General features: G+C 33.6%; 2 protein-coding genes, 1 long non-coding RNA gene and 2 other non-coding genes across 6 annotated transcripts; 3 read left to right on the top strand and 2 right to left on the bottom strand.

The window, feature by feature from the left end:
* LOC124844203 (uncharacterized) lies at positions 1 to 4737 on the bottom strand. Its single transcript, XM_047321088.2, has 8 exons — positions 4363 to 4737; positions 4109 to 4161; positions 3019 to 3078; positions 2842 to 2919; positions 2037 to 2166; positions 1758 to 1810; positions 597 to 782; positions 1 to 242 (listed from the first exon to the last, which is right to left on the bottom strand). The coding sequence occupies exons 1-8, from the start codon at positions 4673 to 4675 to the stop codon at positions 105 to 107; spliced, it is 1011 nt and encodes a 336-aa protein (XP_047177044.1). The 5' UTR covers positions 4676 to 4737; the 3' UTR covers positions 1 to 104.
* Positions 4738 to 5751: 1014 nt separating this feature from the next.
* LOC124844210 (U6 spliceosomal RNA) lies at positions 5752 to 5854 on the top strand. Its single transcript, XR_007029352.1, has one exon. It is a non-coding gene; the product is annotated as a U6 spliceosomal RNA (small nuclear RNA).
* A 1520-nt stretch (positions 5855 to 7374) lies between these two features.
* Positions 7375 to 7477, top strand: LOC124844211 (U6 spliceosomal RNA). The gene has a single exon (XR_007029353.1). It is a non-coding gene; the product is annotated as a U6 spliceosomal RNA (small nuclear RNA).
* A 1184-nt stretch (positions 7478 to 8661) lies between these two features.
* Positions 8662 to 21378, bottom strand: XIF (myosin-like protein XIF). Of its 2 annotated transcripts, XM_047321098.2 has the most exons (40): positions 21238 to 21378; positions 20995 to 21123; positions 19444 to 19587; positions 19185 to 19330; positions 18946 to 19102; positions 18812 to 18870; positions 18561 to 18720; positions 18327 to 18476; positions 18099 to 18235; positions 17872 to 18018; positions 17541 to 17642; positions 17404 to 17461; positions 17221 to 17322; positions 17102 to 17139; positions 16784 to 16910; positions 16529 to 16699; positions 16306 to 16437; positions 16103 to 16209; positions 15710 to 15770; positions 15418 to 15595; positions 15093 to 15298; positions 14777 to 14896; positions 14557 to 14655; positions 14108 to 14323; positions 13297 to 13436; positions 13118 to 13219; positions 12016 to 12256; positions 11900 to 11947; positions 11749 to 11808; positions 11487 to 11657; positions 11205 to 11357; positions 10917 to 11123; positions 10687 to 10836; positions 10525 to 10595; positions 10321 to 10420; positions 10175 to 10231; positions 10021 to 10077; positions 9729 to 9809; positions 9211 to 9293; positions 8662 to 9075 (listed from the first exon to the last, which is right to left on the bottom strand). In XM_047321098.2, exons 1-40 carry the CDS (start codon positions 21238 to 21240, stop codon positions 8934 to 8936), a joined length of 4812 nt encoding a protein of 1603 aa, XP_047177054.1. In that variant the 5' UTR covers positions 21241 to 21378; the 3' UTR covers positions 8662 to 8933. The 2 variants fall into 2 exon arrangements, with proteins under 2 accessions (XP_047177054.1, XP_047177055.1); XM_047321099.2 differs by lacking the exon at positions 11900 to 11947.
* Positions 20524 to 21843, top strand: LOC124844209 (uncharacterized). The gene is made up of 2 exons (XR_007029351.2): positions 20524 to 20789; positions 21015 to 21843. It is a non-coding gene; the product is annotated as an uncharacterized LOC124844209 (long non-coding RNA).
* The last annotated feature ends 1721 nt before the right edge of the window (positions 21844 to 23564 follow it).

The raw sequence follows: 23564 nt of genomic DNA, 5'->3' as shown, positions 1-23564 counted from the left end.
TATGATTAATACTGATAAACTTTGAATTAGTTTGAAAAAGGTTTGATTACCAAAATATTTTGTCATTAGCTATGGAGAGGTAAGATAAAATGGAAGAAGCCAGCTCACAAAGGTCTCCAATTCTTCACACTTTGGCTCAGAGGAGAAGGGACACTAGCCGACCAAGAGTTCAAATCAGGCAAAGGTCCTGTTAGTGCCATAAAATTTGCACCATTTTCCTTTGGCATTCTCTTCCAACTTACCTGATAAATTCAAAACACAAACTATAAACATCTTAAAAGATTATCTTAAATATTTGAATTCCAAAATATCAATTTTGACACTCCACAAAATTGATAGAGACAACCACATAAAGAATTAACATCACTCTCTACTCAGAACTTTAAAACAATTAATGGATCTTTACTACTTTCTCATTTTTACCCAATGTGGGACTTAGACTCATATTTAGAATTCTAACTACACAAAACTTCATGTCAGGAGTCACTAAAAAGATATCTTTTAGCTTCACAGCACAGAAAGCACTGGTGTTGTGTAATGCATGAAATAATGAAGAAACAACAACAAAACAATGAGATCAGAAACAGAAGAATTACTTGTCCCGGAAATGCTTTGGATAGTGCTTTCATAGCTGGATTTGATAACCATGATTTACCACTCCACAAAGTTTCAGGATGAGTACTTTCATCTCTGGCACTTGGCCCACCACCAACACCACCACAATTTACCATGAAGCGACCATTGGCCATCAATCTCTCTTCTAATTGCAACCATGTATTAACCTGATGAATGCATTAAAAACTCTGAAACATAATGCTAAAATTACTTGAGACAGTAAAATTTCAATTTTTATCATTCTGTCCTTCTTTATCATGAAAAAGAACAAGTTAACAGATTAAGCAGATCAATGTATGAATTTACTAATATATAATTAAGAAAATTTCAATCTTAATCACTTGTTTTACAATGGTTTAATGATTCATTTCTGCTTTCTAATTCCATATCATCAGTTTAACAGGAATTTCGTTTTAAGTTTACAGATTGTACGTTTCCATAATACTCCATTATATTCTTTGATAACTACTATCCATCCCACAATGATCACAGTTTTAGCCTTCTAAAAGTTTCCAAACTATTTTCCCATGAAACATTAATGCTTTTTCCTCAAATTAATTATTTTATCTCAGTCAAATTAATGATTTATTGAAAAAATGAGGCCATTTTAGAAAAAATTGTTTCACTAAGAGATATACTTGTTGTTCTTCATATGTATGAAATAACCTTAAAGTGCAGTCATTGTAGGCCTGAGAGAGTATCTAGCCTCCATACACTATTTCTACATATTGTACAGAGATTTTATGAGCCTAACATGGCTTAGACTTTCACCTTAACTTTGGATTTCGATTTTTTGGCAAGTTCTTCACATGATCATGCACTTTAAAAACTTCATGAGAACGTTTTGCGTGGTTGTGTGAAAACTTCAAAAATTATCCAAATTCCATTAACTCTCCTCTTCTTGTGTCATAGAAATGCAAAATCCAAAACATACTGTAAATTTGGGCAATAAATGAGATAATGGCAGGACTAAGTAAAAATATTCAAAAGGATACCAATTCAGTTTTATACTTTTCATTTTCGGAAGCTTAAATTTGACACTACTATTGCAGAAAGAGCAAGGTACACGAGCTGTTATTTGACAAAGAAGAGCTTCAGAATCACCTAGAACATGCATATCTATGTGGAGGAAAACTGCATACCTCTTGTAGCTGAGGCAAAACTTTTCCATCTGCGAACAAGTCAACTACAATGCCTGATAATTGAACAAATATAAGTTAGCCAATAATTATAAAATAGTATCCCCTTCAAAAAAATGAGGAAACAAGAGATATCATAAATTGAGCTGAATTGTTGAAATATTGCAAGTGGATGAGAAAACAAACAAGGTGCAGAGTTTCTTTACTAAGAAGTATAGGTAGAAAATAAAAGTAGTATGAGAAGCTAGATAAACTAGGCAATATGCAATGTGAATGACTCACCAGCATATCTTTCGTGAAAATCCTTTGAGGGAACGAAGACATCACCAACATGAATATTTAAAACTCCACCATCTTCTGTTGTCTTCTCCAAATCAGATAAGCCAAAATAATCTCTCACTTTATCAATCAACTATAATATTTGGGTTTTGAAGAAAAAAAAGGGGGTTAGAATGCATGCATCAGGGATCAAAATCAATTAGTGAATATGATTGTAGGATAATAAGGAACGAAATTTAATAAAAAACGTTGATCATAAAAGGTTTAAATAGAAAAGACATTTTTCACCTAGAGTGTACTGAGATCTAGTAAGACTTCCTTTTAACCTAAATATAAAAGAAATAATAAACATTAACAGACAAGGAGAGGACAATATCATAGATTTTTGGTATCCTCAAAAATATACCATAAGATCCTAGAAAGTAGTTCAATTCTTATTTATTGTTCTTATAAATATAAGCAATGCTTATTTTTTTCATGCCTACAAATATCAGTAATCTGATAGCTGAGTGCAAATACATAAGCATTTCACTCAAACTCTGGCTATTTTTTTCTTAGCACTTTTTTCAAGACAGAATCAGAGGCCTATTCATTGAATTATGATTATTGTTTCTGCAATATACAAGTAGAAATGGGATGTTGGTTATTTCGTTTAAGTTATCACTGACTACGATGTTTCAATTTTGATAATCAAGTTTCAGTAGAAATTGTAGTTTCATAGAATTCTACAATGTCAATAGCTCTGGATCACTGAAGTATAGATATAAATTTAATACAGAAATAAATAACCAAAGGGGTAATATATTACAATTTGATCAATCTCCCAGCCATCAAGTTGCAGTGAAGGCCATAAGTCAAGCATCAGATGAGCTGCAGTTCCACCACCCTGCAGGATATAAAAGCAGTATGAGATTACTTACAAGTTCACTGATATTTAGAAATTCCCAGTGTATAATATGTGCCTTCTTAAAATTAAATGAATTACCAAACCTAAGATAGCAATGGGACCTTTCGGAACAATAGCTGGCAAGCTCGCGAATTCATCCTGTTTAATACAACAAATTCAGTAACCCCTGGCATGAACAATTGATCAAACAATGTGCACATAAATGCAAAAAGTACAATGCAGATACATAGCATACAAGTAACAAAGTCAGCAATGATATAACTTATGCACCTGGATTCACCTTAACACTCAAAGAATATGACAACCGAAGATAAATCTGAAAATGATTACACAGTTACTTTCAAGCGCGGTGGCACCCCACATAGAACATTCATATTGACCCTAAAGTAATGTTACTAGATCTATAGTTTAATAGTTTGACTAAATATTCAGTCACATTGCGTAGCATTATTCACAAGCAAGGAATAAATAAAATTGTATATAACACTACAGAACTCAATGGTCATATGATGGCACCAGTTGCTCAGCATGAGAAATGATTGAATTTCATTTTTGATAGGTTTCACTCGACAACAAATGCAAGATCAGAGGCCATGATTGATCTTGACATAGCATTAAAAATGCTTCACCAGTTTCTTGCATCAAATAACAAATTAGACAAACTTTTGCTATTAAATATGACAGGCTTGATCCAGAGACTAGTTTAACACCTTCTTGAACCCTACTCTTCTATTATCAGAAGCTTATACAGCAATGTCAACAAGTTTTCTCAAATTCAAAACTCCTAGGGAGTAAAGTTAGTAGTTTTTATTTAAAATATGTCAAATCCAAATCAATACGATGAGCTGAACAAAGAAAAATTATATAAAAACCAGTATTAGTTTTCAACCTCGTGAATATGTCTATAAACTGCAAGCAAAATATGAACACAACTACACAACATTCTACAATCAATATGAGCGTGAATTTGATGTATGAATCACACAATAAGGGCGAGGAGTGTTTTTAACATCATTTCAAACTTTGACACTAAGCAACCCAAACATCATTACTTTGTAAAAAAGAAGTTTTACTTTTACAGAACATACAACACCCATTACCGTTTGGACGTATGTCTCAAACACACACGCATACAACAAAACAAGCAATGTCAAGGTAGCATACATACCCAATAAGAACATGTCCATTTTGACCCATGGTAAAGAACACTGTGAACACTGTCTGCAACAAAAGAAACAAATTCTGACACGTCAATTACCCTTGGCACACTGCTGAAGGAGACTGATCAAAAACAAGAAATAATAAAAACATTTATAAGGAAATGCAAAACGGCATTTGAATACTTTTCAGACCCAGATGATCCATGAAGTAAAGTTTGAACTTTTAAAAGCAATTCAGACGGAGAGAAGGTGAGAGGAGTACAAGATGAATCAAGGAGTAACATTCTAGCCTTTGGGGTGTCCACTATGAGTATGTCATTGTAATCAGTTTTGATAGAGGAGACTAGTTGAATGTTCTCTTCTTCACCGGGTTGTACTTGTTGTTGAGCAGCAACAGAAAATGAGAAGTGTGAATTGGATTTTGAATGATGGGTTGAGAGGAGAAGAGAGGGTTTTGGTGTTGGGATGAGAGAGTGAGTTGCAGCAATGGAGAAAGCAAAAGACTTGAACTTGATGTCTATGCTCAAATGGGAAGGAGGCAGCAAATTGGTCAAGGACAATGCATACCCTCTCATTGTATTCTCTTGGTTCAGTCTCAAACAAAGGGATAAATGAACTCAAAATTCCACCACCTTATCCAAATTCCAAATTCTTCTTTGCATTTTTCACCTTTATTGTTTGATTTCACTCATTGTTATCTTATTTTAAGGTCTCTACAATTATATTATTTTTAATTATTCAAAATTTAATCACCGTAATTATTATATAATTAATAAAATAGAAATATATTGTTTAGCTTAACTTCATCGTGTATGATTAAGTTGAACAAAATACTGAGATTTAGTGCGTTTCAATTATTTTTCTTTTGAAAATATACCATTTTAAAATTTTTAAAAGCTTTTTGAGTAGTTATTGTTTCCAAAAATGTTCACTTAAATGATATATGCGATGGAATCTAAACTTAAGTTGTTATTAATTTATTTGTACTTTTAGTTTTATTCTATAAGTGATTTTAATTTCCCTAATTTTACATTTTCTCTTTAATTTTTTTTATTTCTCAGTGCATATAAAATTCAAGAAAATATATAAATATTAAAAATTAATTTTAATTTTTGAAATAATAATAATAATAATAATAAGAAGGAGGTTAAATAGTTTTTTTTTCTTGGATATTTTTTCAATATAATTTCAATATTTAAAAAAAAGTTAATTTAGTTTTAATTTTACTTAAAATGAACGGACTTGGTATTTTACGTTAAATTAATTTTGACTCTTCGCAGTAAATAAACCTTCAGCTTTTATGTCGGTTTTAATTTTAAGTAACATATTATTTACGATTATATTACTGTCTAATTTATTATTATAGGTAGATTAAAACCATAGTAATAAACCATCTTAAAATCATATTTTTACAATAAGAAGTAATATCAATTATATTATTATTATTAACTATTAATTTTTCACCTTTTTACATTACACAATCTTAGTACTTCCTCTTACTTCGAAGAGTGTCTTCCCCACTAGGTGAAAGTTCTTTTCTCCTCTTACTTCAGTCCCTGGGAGCAGCAAGTAATGCATCGGTGCGAATCCCACATCGGTAGGGTACAAAGTTTTCAAGTAGTTTATATTTACAGAGCTCCAACGACGGCTTGTCCCTTCGGGGACATCCGATAAAATTGGAACGATACAGAGAAGATTAGCATGGCCCCTGCGCAAGGATGACACGCACAAATCGAGAAATGGTCCAAATTTTTTTTTATTTTAAATTTTCAACCCTTTCTACCACCTTTTTTAATTGATTGTTCACTCTTCTGATGATTGCACAAGAGATAACCTAAATTGCTCTCTAGAAGTAGTACTATGACGGATGTGACAAGATATATTATTAGTTTACGATATTAGAGTTAAACTACATTTTAGTTTGCTGAATTTTGGTTCCAAACCATAAATGTTGTAAATTAAGTGTTCATCATGTTAGTGGCTACTGTGTTCATCATCATGTGCTGCAATGTCAAGATTGAACACAAGCTTTTTGAGATGCATGGAACTTGTTTGCTGCCCAAAATGCTTCTGTTTCCACATTTGCATGGTGCGAAATGATAAAGGTTAAACGTCTTCTGGAATTCATTGATGAAGAAGAATTTTAACTTCTTTTCTTAGATTTTTATCTTCAATATTGAAAGTAAAACTTGAATCTTTGTTTATTTATGGTTTCCAGTGTATGGTGATTACTGTTACCATTTTTGTTGTTACGAGTTCATCTTGAAAACATAAGGAAGGTAAACAAGAAATAAGAGATAATAGAAACTTGAAAAGAATTTTTATTATCTGAAAGAATATGATACACAAGCTTTGGATGAAAGCTTATTTATACACAGAGCAACAAGAAGACAGGTTAACAGAGCTGTGTAAATCAGAAAAGACAGAAAAACAGAATTACGAATGATTACTTTCATTATTAAACAATAATCTAACGCTATATAAATACATAATATTACAAATGATTACTTTTATTTTTTCGTTCTTTTATACGATACTGTGAACCATCCTAAATTAATATTTTTATTTAAAATAATATAATTCATCAAATGTATTTTCTTATTTGTTGTGAAATATTCTTTTTCAAATATTTTTAAATATTAAAATTAAAAACTTTTTGAATGAACTTTCCAGAATACTCGTTTTCCAGCTTCGCACAATTCACAGTATCTATAATCCAATGGGTTTAGCCACCAAATTTGAATTTTGTCACTAATGTTAAAATAAAAAAAGATATATCTAAACTATTTTTCATGTCGTCTTATAAAAAACATGGGACATTAGACGCATCGGAGTAGACATAAACAAAAGCTTTCAGCCTTTAATCCTAGACAAAAGAAATCAAATAAATAAATAAAAATGGCAATTAAAATTTAAAATAATATGGGGGTCAAGATGGGAGGAAGAAGATCTTGAGGGAGAACTAAATTTAATGAACTCATTCTGAAAAATTAACATTAAACTTTTTCGTGAAGTATGAACTTTCACACTTTCGGAAGATTTCACAGTAAGTTTTAAATTGTTATCGTAATGATAAATTTTATTATAAATTTGAAAAGTTATTTTTACTTTAACCAGTTTTTATTACCTTTCAATTGCATCTTCTTTAGTGAAAAATTCACTATTCACTCACCGGACCAGGGCTGTAAATTTGGAATAAACGGGTAGAAGTCCCACCTCGCTTGAATACCGTACTAACCAATTGTTTATAATTCCATAGCCTCGTTGTAGCATTGTCCCTTCGGGGACATCCGATAAAATTGGAACGATACAGAGAAGATTAGCATGGCCCCTGCGCAAGGATGACACGCACAAATCGAGAAATGGTCCAAATTTTTCTACATTTTTTTTTTATTGATTATTGACTCTGATGTTTGCACAGTTTTTCCTTCATGTTCAAATGCATTTTGTTTGTCACACTTACTGATTTGTTTTCTTCATTTATGTATATACCATTTCTTCAGTTACTAAAATAAAATTATTGTGGTTACATTAGTTCTATTGAACTTAGCAACTTTTATTAAGTTCCAAAAAGGGTAATTTGGAGGGGAAGAATTGCACCAATGATAAGGAAACAAAGGAATACATACATAAATTACTTTCTGCTTTATAGTTTGTTAATACTATAGACTGTCAGATGATGCTAGAATTTGTTGGTGTGATGGAAATAACTTCAACAAGGTGGACAGGTGAGAAGGAATGGAAAGTGAAATCTGAAGTTCATTCTTTCTGAGATACAGAGCAAACTCATAGATTCGGGTTTAGGGTTTGACTCAATTCCAAAAAATCAGATTATTAATAAAAACTGTCAAAACATTATAAGCTCTATTTAAGTCAATATCTATTTGATGCAAGGCTAAACCATCATCCTTAAAATTGTAATTATGGCACTCCTCATGGTGATTGAAACTAAGGCAGGCCAGGAGTGGCCACAAATAAAGTGTCTTTTCTTCACAAATGAACAATGAGATGTTGTAAAAGGACCTCCAATCAAAACATGCATAAAAGCTGCCTTTAGTTAAGGATATCATATTGGCTTCCCTTAGTTTGAATCTCGTTGTACATATACATACATTCTCTACATAATTTTTTTTAATATTCCTGACAAATCCTCCATACAAATTGCTGCATAAGTTAAATAACACCATCCAGGGGAGATCGGTATCATATCATTTAAAAGGGGTGTTTCTGTTGGTGTTTCAAATCCCCTGGAGAAATAAATGTCCATTTTTGGCTCTAAGAGAGCTTCTGAAAATAATAAAAGAGATATTCCCATTTGGGCACTTAGTGTTGGAAAATATAATTAACCTTCCTTTTAAATGTAGTATTGTAAAATATTCTTGTTTTACTGCATACTTTCTGAATCATTTTCATTGGGAACCCTGAAATAAGAGCATTCAAGAACTTCTCCCTTCCAGTAGGTTTCTCAATTTTTTTCTTCTGTTTAACAACTTCAGACCTACAAAAAGATCCTCTGAGTCAATTGTTAATACATATCTTTGTTTAGTTTGCTAAATTGAACTAAAGCCAAACTTCCTTTCATTTCATTACTTTTTGAAGTAACATTATACAACAATGACAAAATTAACTGGGGCCTTCCTTGACATGAAGCCTTACAAGAATAATAAACAAAATTTGGATCTTCCCGAAAACAAATGGAAAAAAATTAGAATAAAGAAATAAGCTAATTACAATTCTTCACCTCACCACTCAATTACTCTCTCCACACAAACCCAAATTAAATCAATACAAATCAGAAACTATAACTAATATCAGCAGCAAACTTTCACCAGCTCACTGAGAGTCACTGTCCATTTGTTGCAACAAGAAATGGAAGTCAGACCTTTGCCTGAGTATTGGCGGTGGATCCACATCCATGTCTGATAGGCGGATGTCACTCATGGAGCGAAACATCTCCTCCATCAAGAATGGTATGCTGAGTTTTGTAAAAAGAATCAGTGCATTAGCTTGTCAGAAAATTGTTTCTATTGGCCAGGGAGTGACTTTTGGATTTGAATTTTAAAAGGGGGGAAATCAAAATTGGTTTAGAAGCATGTTAATAGTTACTTACCTGGAATCCACCTCTAGAAGGAATGAGCTATTATGTATGCTTATTGAGTCTTCTGTCATAATCACTCTCATTCTGCTAATGACCTGTAAAAGTCAGAAGGGGAAAAAAAGAATTGAAACATCATTAGTTATCGTGTGTGGTAAGGTCATCTGATGCACGATAAAGTTGTGATACTGATTAATTTAATAATGCCTGTTTGTTTTCTACGGTTATGAAACTTAATAATGGAAGTTGATTGTGAATATGTTTTATAGTATCGTTTGTTTTCTACATCAATGAAACAATCAGTTATGATGCAAATCTTGAGTGTAATATTTTAAAGTGGTAGTTTGACTTCTAATTTCAGAGTTTCTTTCTTTCAGAAGTATCTTTGTTTCTTCTAAAGATATAAATGCATTTTTAAGAAAATTGAATGTTTGCAAATTTTCATCATATTTCAAATGAATTTGTAAGGTTGGACAAACTGTCCACAAAAAAGAGCAAGAGAAACAAAAATGGTTTTGGAAACCAGGACTTACTTCTGCAGATAATCCCTGTGCTCCATACTTGTCATCCCAGAACATAGTTCCAATACGATATATTTGTGGAATACTTAACCCCTGATGTCAGAAAAATTAACAAGAAAACAAGACTTAGGCTCTTTTTAAGTACTTTATATATGTTATTTGGATAAAATTTAAAGTAAAAGCTCTTTCTTAATAGAGATCTACATGTTAGACAAAAGCTAGTTCAATCCAGAGAGGTTCAAGGTAGAAACTATGTAAGATACTCATTGAGCATTGAGATTTCTTTGTAAGTTAGTTAAGTTACCGGGCAGAGTTCATTTGTGATTTCCTCTAAAGATTTTTGAGTCTTTTGATGCAAAACCTGTGTAAATAAAGCATTTCAAAAACTGAATATTGAGGAAAGGGTAATGAAAGAGTTAAGAGTGCAATCTCTTTAATCTTGATCCAAAAAGGTATACCAGAAATCCCACAGCTTGGCGTATATGTTTGAGTTCATCCCAAGATGAACCAGCAAACTGCAAAATAAACCAAATACAAAAGATAAAAAACGTAGAAAAGGCGTCTCTTGCACTTTTTCCTTAGGTTGTTCCAAATATTTAGTTACCTGGTCTGTTGCTTTAAGACACCATAGTTCCAACTCATGCAATCCTGCCTTCAAATATTCTCCATTGCTAAAGGAACAGCACTCACGACGAAGCAACAAACTGCCAGACAAAAGTTTTCAAAAACTTCATGAGAATTTATATTATATTCTGTAAAGATTCACTACTCCAAGATGTTTTGTGCAATTGTTGGAAACTCTTCTCACCTATTAAATAGCTGGATATTCATGAATGAGAAAACCTGACTAAATATCTTTCTTGTAATGATGGGAGGGACCTGAAGTCACAGGATGAAGAATATTGGAAAGTCTCTTCTCTGAAAAGTACAAACTAGCAAAAGCAATATTAAGTGAGTAATTCATGCTTACATAGTTATCGGACAATATACGCAAGGCATGATCTAACTTGTCCACGATTCCCTTCCAGTACATATGTAATGCTTGCTGTTTTGCAACAATATTTGAATGGATGTTTCTGGATGATCCTCTTATTGATCTAGTTCTTATGGATCTTGGTGCCTGCCAGCGATGATGAAAGATTTAACTTAGGCAATACCTAATTTTCCGTTGTACTTTGGATTTGATCTTATGATGCTTACCTGTATACACAAATTTAAGAATGGGCTAATCTCTTTCTTTAGACTATCACGGATCATTCCATATATCTTCTCCACATATGCAGTTAAATGCTGCTTAAACAGAATAGCTGGATATTTGGCTTCTACTTTAGACTGATCATTTGGCTTCTCCACCATTCCACTGTAGCCACTTGAAATCCCCAAGCCCATTGAAGATGAACGCAAACCCTGAATTTGTATATCAAGCACCATTATATTTTAAACATTGATTTAATACAATGCAAAAACTAATTCTTTTGAAAAGCTTACTTGTGCCATTTTTCCAAACAAAGTGGCAGGGGAGTTTCGATTACGTGACACTGCCTTAGTTGTATTGCTGGCCTTCATTGTGCATTGTAGATAAAACAGAAGTGTTGAAATAGTTGAAAGCCAGTAGGCTAGATCATGGATTCCTTCTTGACTCTGCCAGAACATAAAATGCCACTTACTTTCTCACAACAATATGAGTGATTAAATTTAGGCTGAAATGAGGATTTTTATTAAGAATTCCTTAAACTTTGTTAATGTACTAAAGTTCTTGGAGAATATTACCTCTATAGATGATCGGATAGTGTGTGTAATTTTATCAAAAATATGCGTTTTTTCTGCTTCAAGGGATCTCCAATGAAGAAGTGCTTTATATACAATACAAGCAGCTGCTGGTCTGTTTTTCTCAAATCGCTTATCTTCAGCGAGACACTTGAGCAGTGCATCATGACTTTCCTGTTTATAAGAGATGGAAACTGTGAGAATCATTTATTTTAGTGTGAAACTGCATAACTTTCCCTGACTTTGTCTTGCGTTTGAAACATACCTGCTGTCTGTCTGTGAGTGATCTTTGTTTAGTAAGCAAGAAGAGCGGTGCTTTTGATTCCTGTAAACATAATTTATTATTTGAAATGAACATACTGTTATTTATTACACAGCCAGTAATTCTTAAAGAAGTGAGGTAAATTTTAAAATACTTTTCTTGAATGCAATTCTTCCTCTGTCTGAATTCCATTATCCAAATTCTGCCACATCATAAAAGATAAATTTTAAACAGTGAAATATTTCTAAAGCAAAACCTAAGGTAGTTTACCTTGATTTGGGCAGTCACACTATCTGCAATAACTCTTGGTTGCACTTTGATCTTCTCTACAACAGCAACTTCAGGGTTTGGTTCATTTTTTTCTGGATGAACTTTCTGCTCTAAAGCAGCTGCTGAATGGTCTGTTTCTATTTTCTCTGGATGGACTTTCTGCTCTAAAGCAGCAGCTGCTGCTGCCTGGCTCCGTAGGGATTCATTCTCTGATTCTAGATTTGCTATCTGACCCTTGAGGCTAGAGACAACATGTAAATTTTAGTATTTTAATAGAATATATATATTAATTTTAGTTTTATATTTCTTCCATTTGGAAAACAACGTCAATAAGGGATTCTGTTATTATTTTGTTTCATGATATACGATGTTTATATCAGGAACAAATATTTTCTTCTTCATTGTGGAGTATTATCTCTTCTGATTTTTACTAAATAAATTAGAAAATAGTGTTATTGCGTCTTAATTACTTCCAATGGGTATGTATTATTTATAGACATAAGCAGAAGGAATGAATCACCAAAGAGAGAAATTCTCACAATAAAGACCACTTTGGTAAATCAGAACAGGGTAATAAGTATACAAGCAAGAGGTCCATGAATCTGAAGTGCCTAGATACTTTTGAACAAATAGGTCACTCAAACTAAAAGGCCACTCTTTGGACATGATCCATGCACAATTTTATTACTTCCTAAATTTATTATGGCCTGTGTTGTGGAATTGAGTTTATTTGTAGAAACTTGAAAAAATTAAACAGAAGGTGATAAATGCAAAGTAACCATAGAAATGTAGTTAATTAAAAACTTCTAAAATGAAAGGAAGGATCAGTTTACCATAATATGTTATCATATGAATTTTTCAAATCTATTTCATGAACAATTGTTGGACCTACACCAGGCTCATTTTTGGTGTATCATTTGTGTGCCCCCTTTGGCTAAGGGAGTTGTGTCCATCAGAGTAATTAACCCTAAAAGAAGAGACCTCATGTATGCACATAAACTTTTTTTATTGGCTACATTCAACTGCAGCCTTGCTCTGGCTGCTAAATACAAGTAAGATATAGAAATGATAAAAATGGTGGCAATAATATGTTAGAACTTACATTTTGATCTCTTCAAAGAGTTCTTCATTTTTTGATTCTTCCAAAGCCTGCTGGCATAGAACCTGGTTCTCAGACTCCAGGTTTGACAAACTCAATTCCAATCTGAAGTGATAAAGAATAGATAGTCAGTGCCAGTTTATGGTGGAAAAGATATTGAGTGGCTAATATCACTTGTCAACCTTTCAATGGTCTCCTGAAGTTGTGTTGCTTTAAGGTGTGCTTCTTCCGCCTCTTTCACCCTTGATTGATTCTCGTTTTCAATTTCTGAGAATTTCTCTTCAAACTCTTTAATCTTCTTGTTAAGCTCTTCCACTTCAGTCTGTATTTTCAGAACTTCATTGTTAAGTATAGTCATCTTTCTAAGTGTCAACTGCAGAATTTTTATATGTGCTGAGTTGTTTGGATGCTACTGTGACTGTCATAATATATATATCTGCATTTTTCTTGCTATCACTTTCTCCCGCTCTTTACAACATTATTTAAGTACGCTTCATATGCCCCCCACATAGCTGCATTTGTAGTGTTTACTACCTTGCCGAAAATGAGTCCAAATTTATGTTTTCTTATATAAGTTACCTTCTCCATTTTTTCATTTGGAAATGGTTCTGAAATATATACATTGTATGTTAACCACTATTTGTTTTTTCATTTTTCCTATATTTCCTATGAAAAATTTGTTACTATATTTCTTTTAATTTGTTGGTGGTAAAAGATGTAATATTATGGGGAAAAAAATTATAAATGCCTCCCTTAACCTTTGTATGTTTTATTTTGAAGTATCTCATACTTTTATGAATGAAACTTTCAATGTTTCTTCATGTACATAAAATTTGTTTATTATAAGACCATTTTCAGATACTGCTAAATGAACATTCTACTTTTATTGTAACTTGAATAACAAACTGGAACTGTTAATGTAATTTGATTGTTCCATCATTTTAATGCTGGAAGTAAACTTTCCAAATATATAAGAAAAAGCTTTAGATTTACCTCCAGCTCCTCATTTTTATTTGTCAGTAACTCTAGCTTTGTATCGTCCACAACAGGTACCTCTTTAATTACAGGTGGTGCTTGTTCAATTGCTATTTTTGCTGCTTCTCTCTCATGTATAATTGCTGCCTGGGCTTCATCTAGCTGAGCTTGCATTTCTTGTAATGCATTTTGCAATTTTGCAATCTCTTGCCCTTTAGCTTCTTCAAGATCCATCTACAATTATTTTCTCCAGATTAGATGGGGTGGATAAAATGCTTTATGAATGAAAACAAGTTTTTCTTCTCACTACTAACTTAAATAATGTGCACTGTATTAATTTGTGATTAAAATCTGTTACAAAAAAAATTATTTTGAAGGATAATTACACTGTTAAATTTTACAGGGATTAACCATTTCACTGAAATCATTTTGGGCTTTATCAAGGAGAATTAGTCGAGAATCTATACCCTCATGTGCTTTTCAATATCTATTCTCCATGTAAGCTCCTCAACACGCTTCTCCAGCTTGTCCTTTGCCTCCTTAAGTGCCCCAGTTTCTCTTGCAGCCTGCACACAGAGACTTAAAGTTGTTACCATGGCTATACTTTAGAAACATTTTTTTTCATGTAGATATGTTAAAATAATTCGCATGAAATTTTAGAAAATGATACATAAAAGTAGAACTCACCATCCGAAGCTTTCGGAGCTCTTTCCTTGCAATTTTAGCTCTCCAAAGACATTGTAGTGACACAGTTGCTTTCTTCTGCTGTTTGTAATCAGAAAGAGCTTGAACTTTTCTCCATTGGGTCTGTGAGAAAATGGACAATTACAATTATAAAGAGAAGCAACGTAATTTCATTCATATTATGCATATTTAAATATGAAGCATCTTCTAGTTTTTATCTGTGAAACCAAGATGAATTTTGCATTTGCATTCCCATTTTTCCGTTTTGCATGTCATTATCTATGTTGGTGTTATATATTTCTTTTAATGACGTAATTACCTGAATTTTCGTTGAAGCCTTTGTTCTTCTTCTGTACCTATATTCATTTCGTGCTGCAAATGCTCTCAAGCCTGATTGAAGAACTATAGCTGATACTTGTAATGATGTATAGTACATTCTTGCTCTGTGTGCACGCACATGTTTCTGTATCCGGATAGAAGCTGCTTCCCTCCTCATATGTTCATAGAGTTCACGCGCAAGTTTAGCTGAAAAATGAAAGGCATCAAAAGAATAACTCCTGTTATTTCCAGGACAGTACCAAAAATCATGGAGTTAAGGAAAAGGGGGACATGTCTAAAATTGTAATATTGTGAAGAAAGATCACCTCTCCACATCTTCTGGATATATATTGTGGCCTTTCTTAGGGTGATGAACTCCTTTCTGGTTAAATGTGTTCGGATTTGTCTCTGTATGAGTTTAGCTGCTTTAGCTAAGACTTCGGCTCTTCGTGCATCCATTTCAGCCATCTGACCTGCTCTGAGAAATACCTTTGTTTTTCCCATCTGATTGGAACATTAAGGGGGAAAGGCATTACAGATTATAACATATGAATTCCTACAAGTTTATGGACAATAATGCCTTCTTTATCGTCTATGTAACATATTTTTCATACTTACTTGATAGCCTTTTAAGCCCATCTTATCACAGATGGCCATAGCGGCCTTTTTCTCATCAGAACTGCACAGAAGAAAGCATTATTTATCATATGGGTGTATGAAGCTTATCATATATTTTATCAGACATGAAAATGAGAGAGACTTGTGATATTTATTTTTAAGTGATCCTGAATTGATTTTCTATGATGCAAGATGCAAGCGCAAAGTAGATTATTCTTATCTATTGTGTTTAAGTTATGCTTTAAGTAGTTTAACTGAACATGGTTGCATTTCATCTTTGATTCATAATTCTTAACACTATTTTCTATTTTCTTTAAGGTGTGAATGCCATATTAGTGACAATGAAAGTCTAAAAATCATTTTTATTTTCTTGTAGACATGAATAATTTATACCCATCAAGGACATCGGGGGCAAGCATTCCAAAACGATCAAGAAACTCTTCAAAAGTTCTTTTTGTTGGATATCCCGCACAACTAATCCTTATTGCCTCAAGTACTCCCTGAAAGATTTGTGGTACGAATGTTATGCTGGGAAACTTTCTCAAGATCACTGAATAGTCACGTATTTCAGAGACAATTTGGAAAATTAAACTTACCCCACATCTTAATTGGTTCAAGACGTTGAAGTTCTCAAAGATCCCAGGCTGCAAAACTGTATTTGGTTTCACACATCGTATGTAATGTGGTTCTGTTGTATTCAGTGTCTCCATGAGAGATTGCAGTTGTTGCTACATATTAAGATTTGGTCCAGAAGCAATTCATGGATTGATCGTTTCTATAAATAGGCAGAAGTAGTAAATGTTGAAATTGAATTGTTACCTTAAACTGTAAACCAATGGAAGAGAATTTGGATTGCTTTGAAGTTTCCTCTGGTAAAGGAGGGAAAAGATTAGCAACAAATGGGCACTTGGAAGCACATAATAGAGCTTGATGCTCTGCTACAACATAATCTTTGTTTTTATCAAGAAAATAATCTGCTTGATACGTGACCTGTGCATCAAAAGGGTTCTGTGACGATTAATTTCTAATTATTGGTCAATGGCCAAGGAAAAAATTTAGAACTTTCTCACTTACATCTCCAGCATAATGGTTAATTGTGAAATCTGTTCGAGCAAGTTTTGGCTTGCTGAAACGCTTGTGGGATTTATATGTCTGGTACATCTTTTGTGCAAAAGTCTCATGAGTTGATTTTGGGAACATGCTGCAGAAGAAGAAGAAGAACATTAAAATTTCTCCTGTTTTTATAGTTTTCGCTTTTTATTTAGAAAGGAAATAAAATCCATCGGAGTAAGTTGTTCCACCCTATCATAGTGAGGAATTACTTCGCAGGCATAGAATAAGCAAATATGCTCATCTATTCTTTTTCACATTTTTTTGAGTAAAAGGACATACCAGGCTTCATCTAGAAGAGCGATTATTCCCCCTGGTTTCTGCATGATAGACATACAAATAGTTTCATAAGTTGATCTAATAGAAAAAATATTTTCAGAAGCAATGATGATGAAGAATACCTTCTCGATAAGATCAAGAACATCCTGATTATCCACAAACTCTACATAGCTCCAATTGATTTCCTCCTTTGTGTACTCTTCTTGCTCCATCTTGAATACATGCTGTTGAAACAGATGCGTTTTTACATTATGTATTGCAGCAGATAATGCTGCTCAAGTTGTATTTAGAAGTTATTACCATACCTGATTAAAATGTTGTTGCAACTTCTCATTCGTTAGGTTGATACATAGTTGCTCAAAACTGTAAATGGAGACAATGAGATTACAAGATAGAGATGTAGAAACTCTAGTTCTTCTGCTTGTAAAATTATGCTATTTACCTGTTGATTTTGAAGCTTTCAAATCCATAAATGTCAAGGACTCCTATTATGCTTACTGCATTGGAATCTTGACCAATTGAACTGTTAATTTTGTCCACAATCCTGCCAGATTTTAAGAATGCATTTAGAATTTTTCATTCCTTGTCTCAAAACTGAAAATATGCTAATAGAATAAGCCATACAAGCAAAGCACTTCTATTTACAGAAGGTTTAGTTATGTATTATATGGTATTTACAACACGTTTCCTTTACATAATAGCTTTTGGATTTTCAATGTTCTGTACTGCACAAGGTTAGTTACATGTTGGTGTAGTTAGTTAGTTGTTTTTACCAATCAAACAATTTGGAGTACACAGTCTTTGACAAGGCATCTCGACTCAAAGCAGCTGCATCAGGGTCCAGAGGTTTGGTGATGTTACCATCAGGAGTTACAATGACACGCTTGCAAAGTGAATCTTCCAGTGCTTTTGCATCACACCTGAACATAAACATGTTAAGAGACACCAAAGTTGAAGCATATGAATTATACAGTTCTGATGGGCAGATCAAAGCTCGTACATGAATAACTCCGCAGCTGTTTGTAGGTGGAAGAGTGATTTATCATCTTTCAATTTGGAAGAATCCACATCTTTCCCTTTGACAAAGTCAATGTTTCCAAGATGGAGGATTGCAGCTACCACACGGAAGATAGCATCCTGTGAAGGGAAATTTTATTTAACCAATTGTTTGGATATAATCAAATCACTGTTTCATTAAAATGTGGTGCACTTGTGAACTGATCAATACCTGCTCTTCTTGGTTAATGCCCACAATATCCATTGCATTTTTGGTCTCCAAGTATTCTTTTGCGTCATCTACATTTGACACTTCATAACAGTTTGATTGATTAAGATAGTGGAATTGCCTTGGATCCCCTAACTTGTACTTTTTGGCATCCTATTTAGAAACTTTTAACTGTTAGATTTAGTGAGGAAATGGTATGTTACTGAATTATTTTCAGGATAACTATTAAGAAGTCACCTCTGGTGGTGCTGCACAAAGCATGTAAAAACAATGGTAGTTTCTCTCTGGGTCAGAGACCTGGCAAACTCGTGACCTTTCAAGTAGATATGTTCGGATTGCAGCTCCGGAAATCTTCCCATTCTTGTCAAATTGAATTTCAACAAATTTACCAAATCGACTGGCACAAACTCAAATAATTTTGTAAGATAAATTAAAATGGGAATTATTGTAGAAAATGAGACCTGAGAAAATATATCTATACAATGTACCTTGAATTGTTGTTTTTGACAGTTTTGGCATTTCCAAATGCTTCCAACACTGGATTGGACTGCAGAACTGATAATGTCACTACACGTACCTTATTTGGGTTCTAAGAAATTATTTGTAAGTAGTTCAAACTCACCTCCAAAACCTGTTGTTCTACAGTTCTTCCTTCAGTAGCAGATCTACCCCCCATGAATGCTAGATACCTCATGAGCATTTTTGTTGTCTCAGTTTTACCAGCTCCACTCTCTCCACTTACCAAAATGGATTGGCTTCCATTTTCATTTATCATTGCCCTGATACATTTGACTGAGTCAACTCTATGATTGATTTGAGTTTACCTGTGCAAAATATATTTCTACATCGATGGAAACATACCTGTAACATGTGTCAGCTACAGCAAAAAGGTGAGGACTAAGCTCTCCAAATGCTGCACCTTTGTACTGCTCCATCATATGGATGTCATACAAATGTGGCAATCTTCTAAAAGGATTCACTGCAATTAAGATATTCCCTGTATATGTCTGTTTATTTCATTTATTTTCGTCAGATTTTACTCTCTTTTCCTTTACATAACTTTTCTATGAAATATATTAAGAATGACAATGGACAAGTAGATTAACTGGTTGTGACTCACATATATCTCATTGAGAGAAAAACGAGTTGCAAGGTTATGCAGGACTCCTGGCTCATGAAGGTAAGCTAGCTTGGTCATGTCATCAACTCCTGCAGGTGGTGCTTCTGTATCTTTGGGGTATATGCTTGAAATATCTGCCACCATCTGAAATTGAGGTAAATGCTAATGTTTAGTTTTGTATGATCCTTTATGTTCAAGTATAAAAATTGTGAGAATGGTGATATATTCTGGGCCATCCTTCTGAGTGGACAAGGCTGAGTGAGTCAGAATACAATCAAATTATGGTACCTGAGCTTGTTGAAAGAACTAAAATAAACTATAATTTTCTCATTTGAGCAACTAGTTAATTCTTTATTATACTTAATTTGGAAATCTTATTTGAAATATGTGATAGGAAAAGAATAATTTTTTTATTCTGAACAAGAATGTGTTGTGACTTCAGTTCCTGTGCATTCTAAAATTGGTGATGTGATGAGGCTGCAAATTGCGGCTGCAGGTTTTTGTACTGAAATTTCACCTTGGTTTTGTATTATTATTTTTTCTACCTATCTTTTGTCTTCTACCAGGCTAAGAACAAAAACTGATCAAGTTTCAGCTTTATTATCACATAACATAATATTATAGTTTTCACTGCACACAATACTATAGTAAGAAAAATCCACTTACAGAACAAAAAGAATAAAATTTAGGGTTGATGGATCCTCTTATATTATTCTTTAAACAAGTTATTCCGCTTTCCATTAACTTAATAGTACTTTAAATAAATAAGTTAATTTTTTACCATTATCAATTAATATTTATCTCATGTTTCATCTAATATCTGACGAGCATTTTTTACTTCTAGTTTTAATAAAAGAAGACTTTTTGTTTTAATTTTTGTTCACTAAAAAATTCCAAAATAAAAAATAATCTAACTGCAGAAGGACCAAAAGTAATAAAAATTTCTATATGCTGATAAAAGATAATCTAAATGCATAATGACAAAAGAGCATATAAATTCTTTTCACGATAAAAAATAATCCAAGTGCAGAGGTATAAAAGAATTTCACTATAAAAAATAATCTAAATGTAGAGGGAAAAAAGGACTTATAAAAAATAACAGAACAGAGTGAGGGGCGAGGGGCGAGGGGCTGCAAATCAGCGCAGACGCGACCCACTGCTAGCAACGACGACCCACGGCGAGCGACGACGATCTTGGGCGACGGCTAACACGACTTTGGCGGTGGCTAACGGTGATCGCGAGCGACGACGCCAAATTGAGAACTGAGTGCGAGTTCTTGGAATCGCAGTAGGCGAAGGAAGAAGATGAGCTTCGTGAGTGAGCTAAATTACAAAACCCTAATCTGGTAAGCCCTAAAACCAACTTCGTTTTACTTTAAAAAAAATTCTCGACGAACTCGCGAGTTTGATAACCGTGTCTCTACCTATCTCTGAAACGCCTGTTATATATACATCTATGATATGGAGCATTCTAATCAAGTTTCAAAGTGTTTCACCAATCAATGACAATACTTAGAATATTCCAGTTCTATGATCAAGTAAAAGGCTTACAGTTTTCCCATTTGTGGCAGTGATGGTAACATTTTTGCCATTGATTTCTGTGACCTCACCATCAATCCATGCATCCTCAGGATCCTCAACCCAAACCTGTGATCCAACGATGATGTTCACAGGCGTTCCCTGAACCAATCATAACAAGGCATGAAAAGTGTTAACAGACATGATCTGACACCAGAAAAGTTGAGAGGTGATCAGCAACACAGAGAGAACAAATTTTCTTGTTCAGATTCTCACCATGATGTGCTAAACTCTTCTGATCATGAAAATCAGAATGGTGGCTTGTGGAACAAGACCAATATGAATGAATGAATGCTTGTGAAAGAGTTGGTGGATGCAAAAGGGTGGTGGAGTTGTATATGAAAGAATGCTGCTGTGTGTTGCAGAGTTTTCAGAAAGCAGAAAGGAATGTCCAAAAGAAAAACAAAGGCATAGGAAATGCCAGGGTGGTTAACAACTCTTTAAAGCTAAAGGGGAAGAAGTAAGCACCCCCTCACCTCACCTTACCACCTTTTCTTCCCTCTCAGTCCCATGTACTTTTTTTTTCTCCTTCCACGACAGATGCTGACTTGGCACCAACAGAAGCCCCAGAAAAAAATGTGTCACAAAAAATAATTATTCAAATATTCAATTCATGTGTCTGCTGCCTGCAACATGATCACACAGATGGGGCCATGTTGCTTAAGCCATACGTAGAATGAGCCACCGTCCTCCAGCTGATAATTTTGAATAATTTGTTTTTTGTTGCTTCATCATAATTTTGGTTTTAAATAGTTTTGTTATGGATTGGTCAAGTGTGTATTATTTGGTATTATGGTGAGTAGTACTAGTACTGGTAGCATACACAGCTGGTGTTACTTGTCATATTTCATTGTTATAGTAATTACAATCCTCTAGTCACCTTTTACTCATTGTATAGCAGTAACTAACCATATGGGAGAGGGACTCCTACATTTAGTGTCTAGCAGTTCTTTGAATGCTAGGGAAGATACTATACTATTTGAAAGTTACCCTAACTATGATTTTGAATTAGTAGGTAATGTAAACCTTCTTACACTCATAATAATGCATAAAAATGTAGTTGAATAAGTCAGAAAGAAAAGAAGGTTGGGTGAAGATTTCAAATTTAACAAGCTAGAGTTACATTTTAGGGGCAGAGATGACTAGTTGGAACAATGGAGTGTTGGTATATTGCTTGGGGAAAAGGAGAAGATGTGTACATCAAATTCTATTTGAAGCATACCTTATTCCACTATGTCCAAAGTCAAATGTCAATTGAGTTGAAGGAAGGCTCTCATATTAAAGATGCCCAAAAGAAAGGAAAAGAAGATTGTGAAAGTTGATCCACACAAAGGGTTCCACTTGGCATAGTAAATGCCAATGATGGGGACACAAGTTTTCCAACTTTATGTATGTCTCAACCATCCAAAAATAACTTTTTTGTCACCCCTTCTGCTTTCAGCTTTTGAAGTGTAACTACTAACAAAAATACTACCATCTATGATTCTGTGTATCTAGAATCAAGAAATTGAAGGGCAGTTAGTTTTTTTTTTTTTTCCTTTTTTTTCCCTTGTGGGACGGCTGAGGGAGGTGCCACATTTTTTTGCCTATGGTGATTCACATGAGAAAAAGGTCATGTCATGTGGTGTGATGGTGGGACCATGGAGCATAGGGAAAAGCCTTACACAGGCGTGGCTTTCCAACCAAGCTTTGTTCATCATTCTTTTTCTTTTGCTATTTGTTTAAAGAAATTTTGCTGATGTGGGCATCATTAATCATCATTACCCTCTCTTATTAAGGGTTATAAGTTGGATATTTTTGTCAAATGTTCATATGATGGGGTGGCCTATATGGCCCTCATGGAAATTTAGATCTTGCTGTACCAAATAGTGTTGTGTGTAGGGAGATGCTTCTCTTGTCGGTCATTGGTCCAAAGCAGTTTTGTTGAAACGCAACTTTTGGAAGTGCTTTTGACCCAATTTTTCTCAATGTGGAATAAAATCCTCTTTTAGTTGAACAAGGGGAAAGGGAAAGGGTGTAGAGAATTTGAAAATGAGAAGTGTTGCAAATGTGTGTGATGGTGTTTTAATAAGCCCAATTATGTCAAGGCTACCACACATGTCCTAGAAGTTTCCTCATGGACATGAAAAACTATTTCCATCATAACCCATTCAAGCCTATGGTTAAAAAGGCCTCCTTTCCCTCAAACACCCCTAAAAGGAATTATTTTTTTGAGCATTTATTACATGTTATAAAATGGATGGAGACTCTTAGAACAGAAAGTTAATTGATCTATCTATTTATTTATTTATTTATATATATATATATTTATATATATATATATATATATATATATATGATTAATTATGTTGATCAAATGATCTCGACTTAATAGATATTAATATCTTAGCACGATATTATTGAAATCACAATTAGAGCACTAATAAATGTGACAAAGGTACTTATTTCAAACTTACTAGGGTAAAGGTTTATAAGGAGGTTATAAAATTAGTAAATCAAAGGTGGATATTATCCATTAAAGACAAATTTATTATGGTTGGAAG

Source organism: Vigna umbellata, chromosome 3, assembly GCF_029865625.1.
Source record: "Vigna umbellata cultivar VRB3 chromosome 3, Vumbellata_1.0, whole genome shotgun sequence".
Lineage (NCBI taxonomy): Eukaryota > Viridiplantae > Streptophyta > Magnoliopsida > Fabales > Fabaceae > Vigna > Vigna umbellata.
The sequence above is the reverse complement of the archived record's forward strand: the minus strand, read 5'-3'. Positions and strand labels throughout refer to the sequence as shown.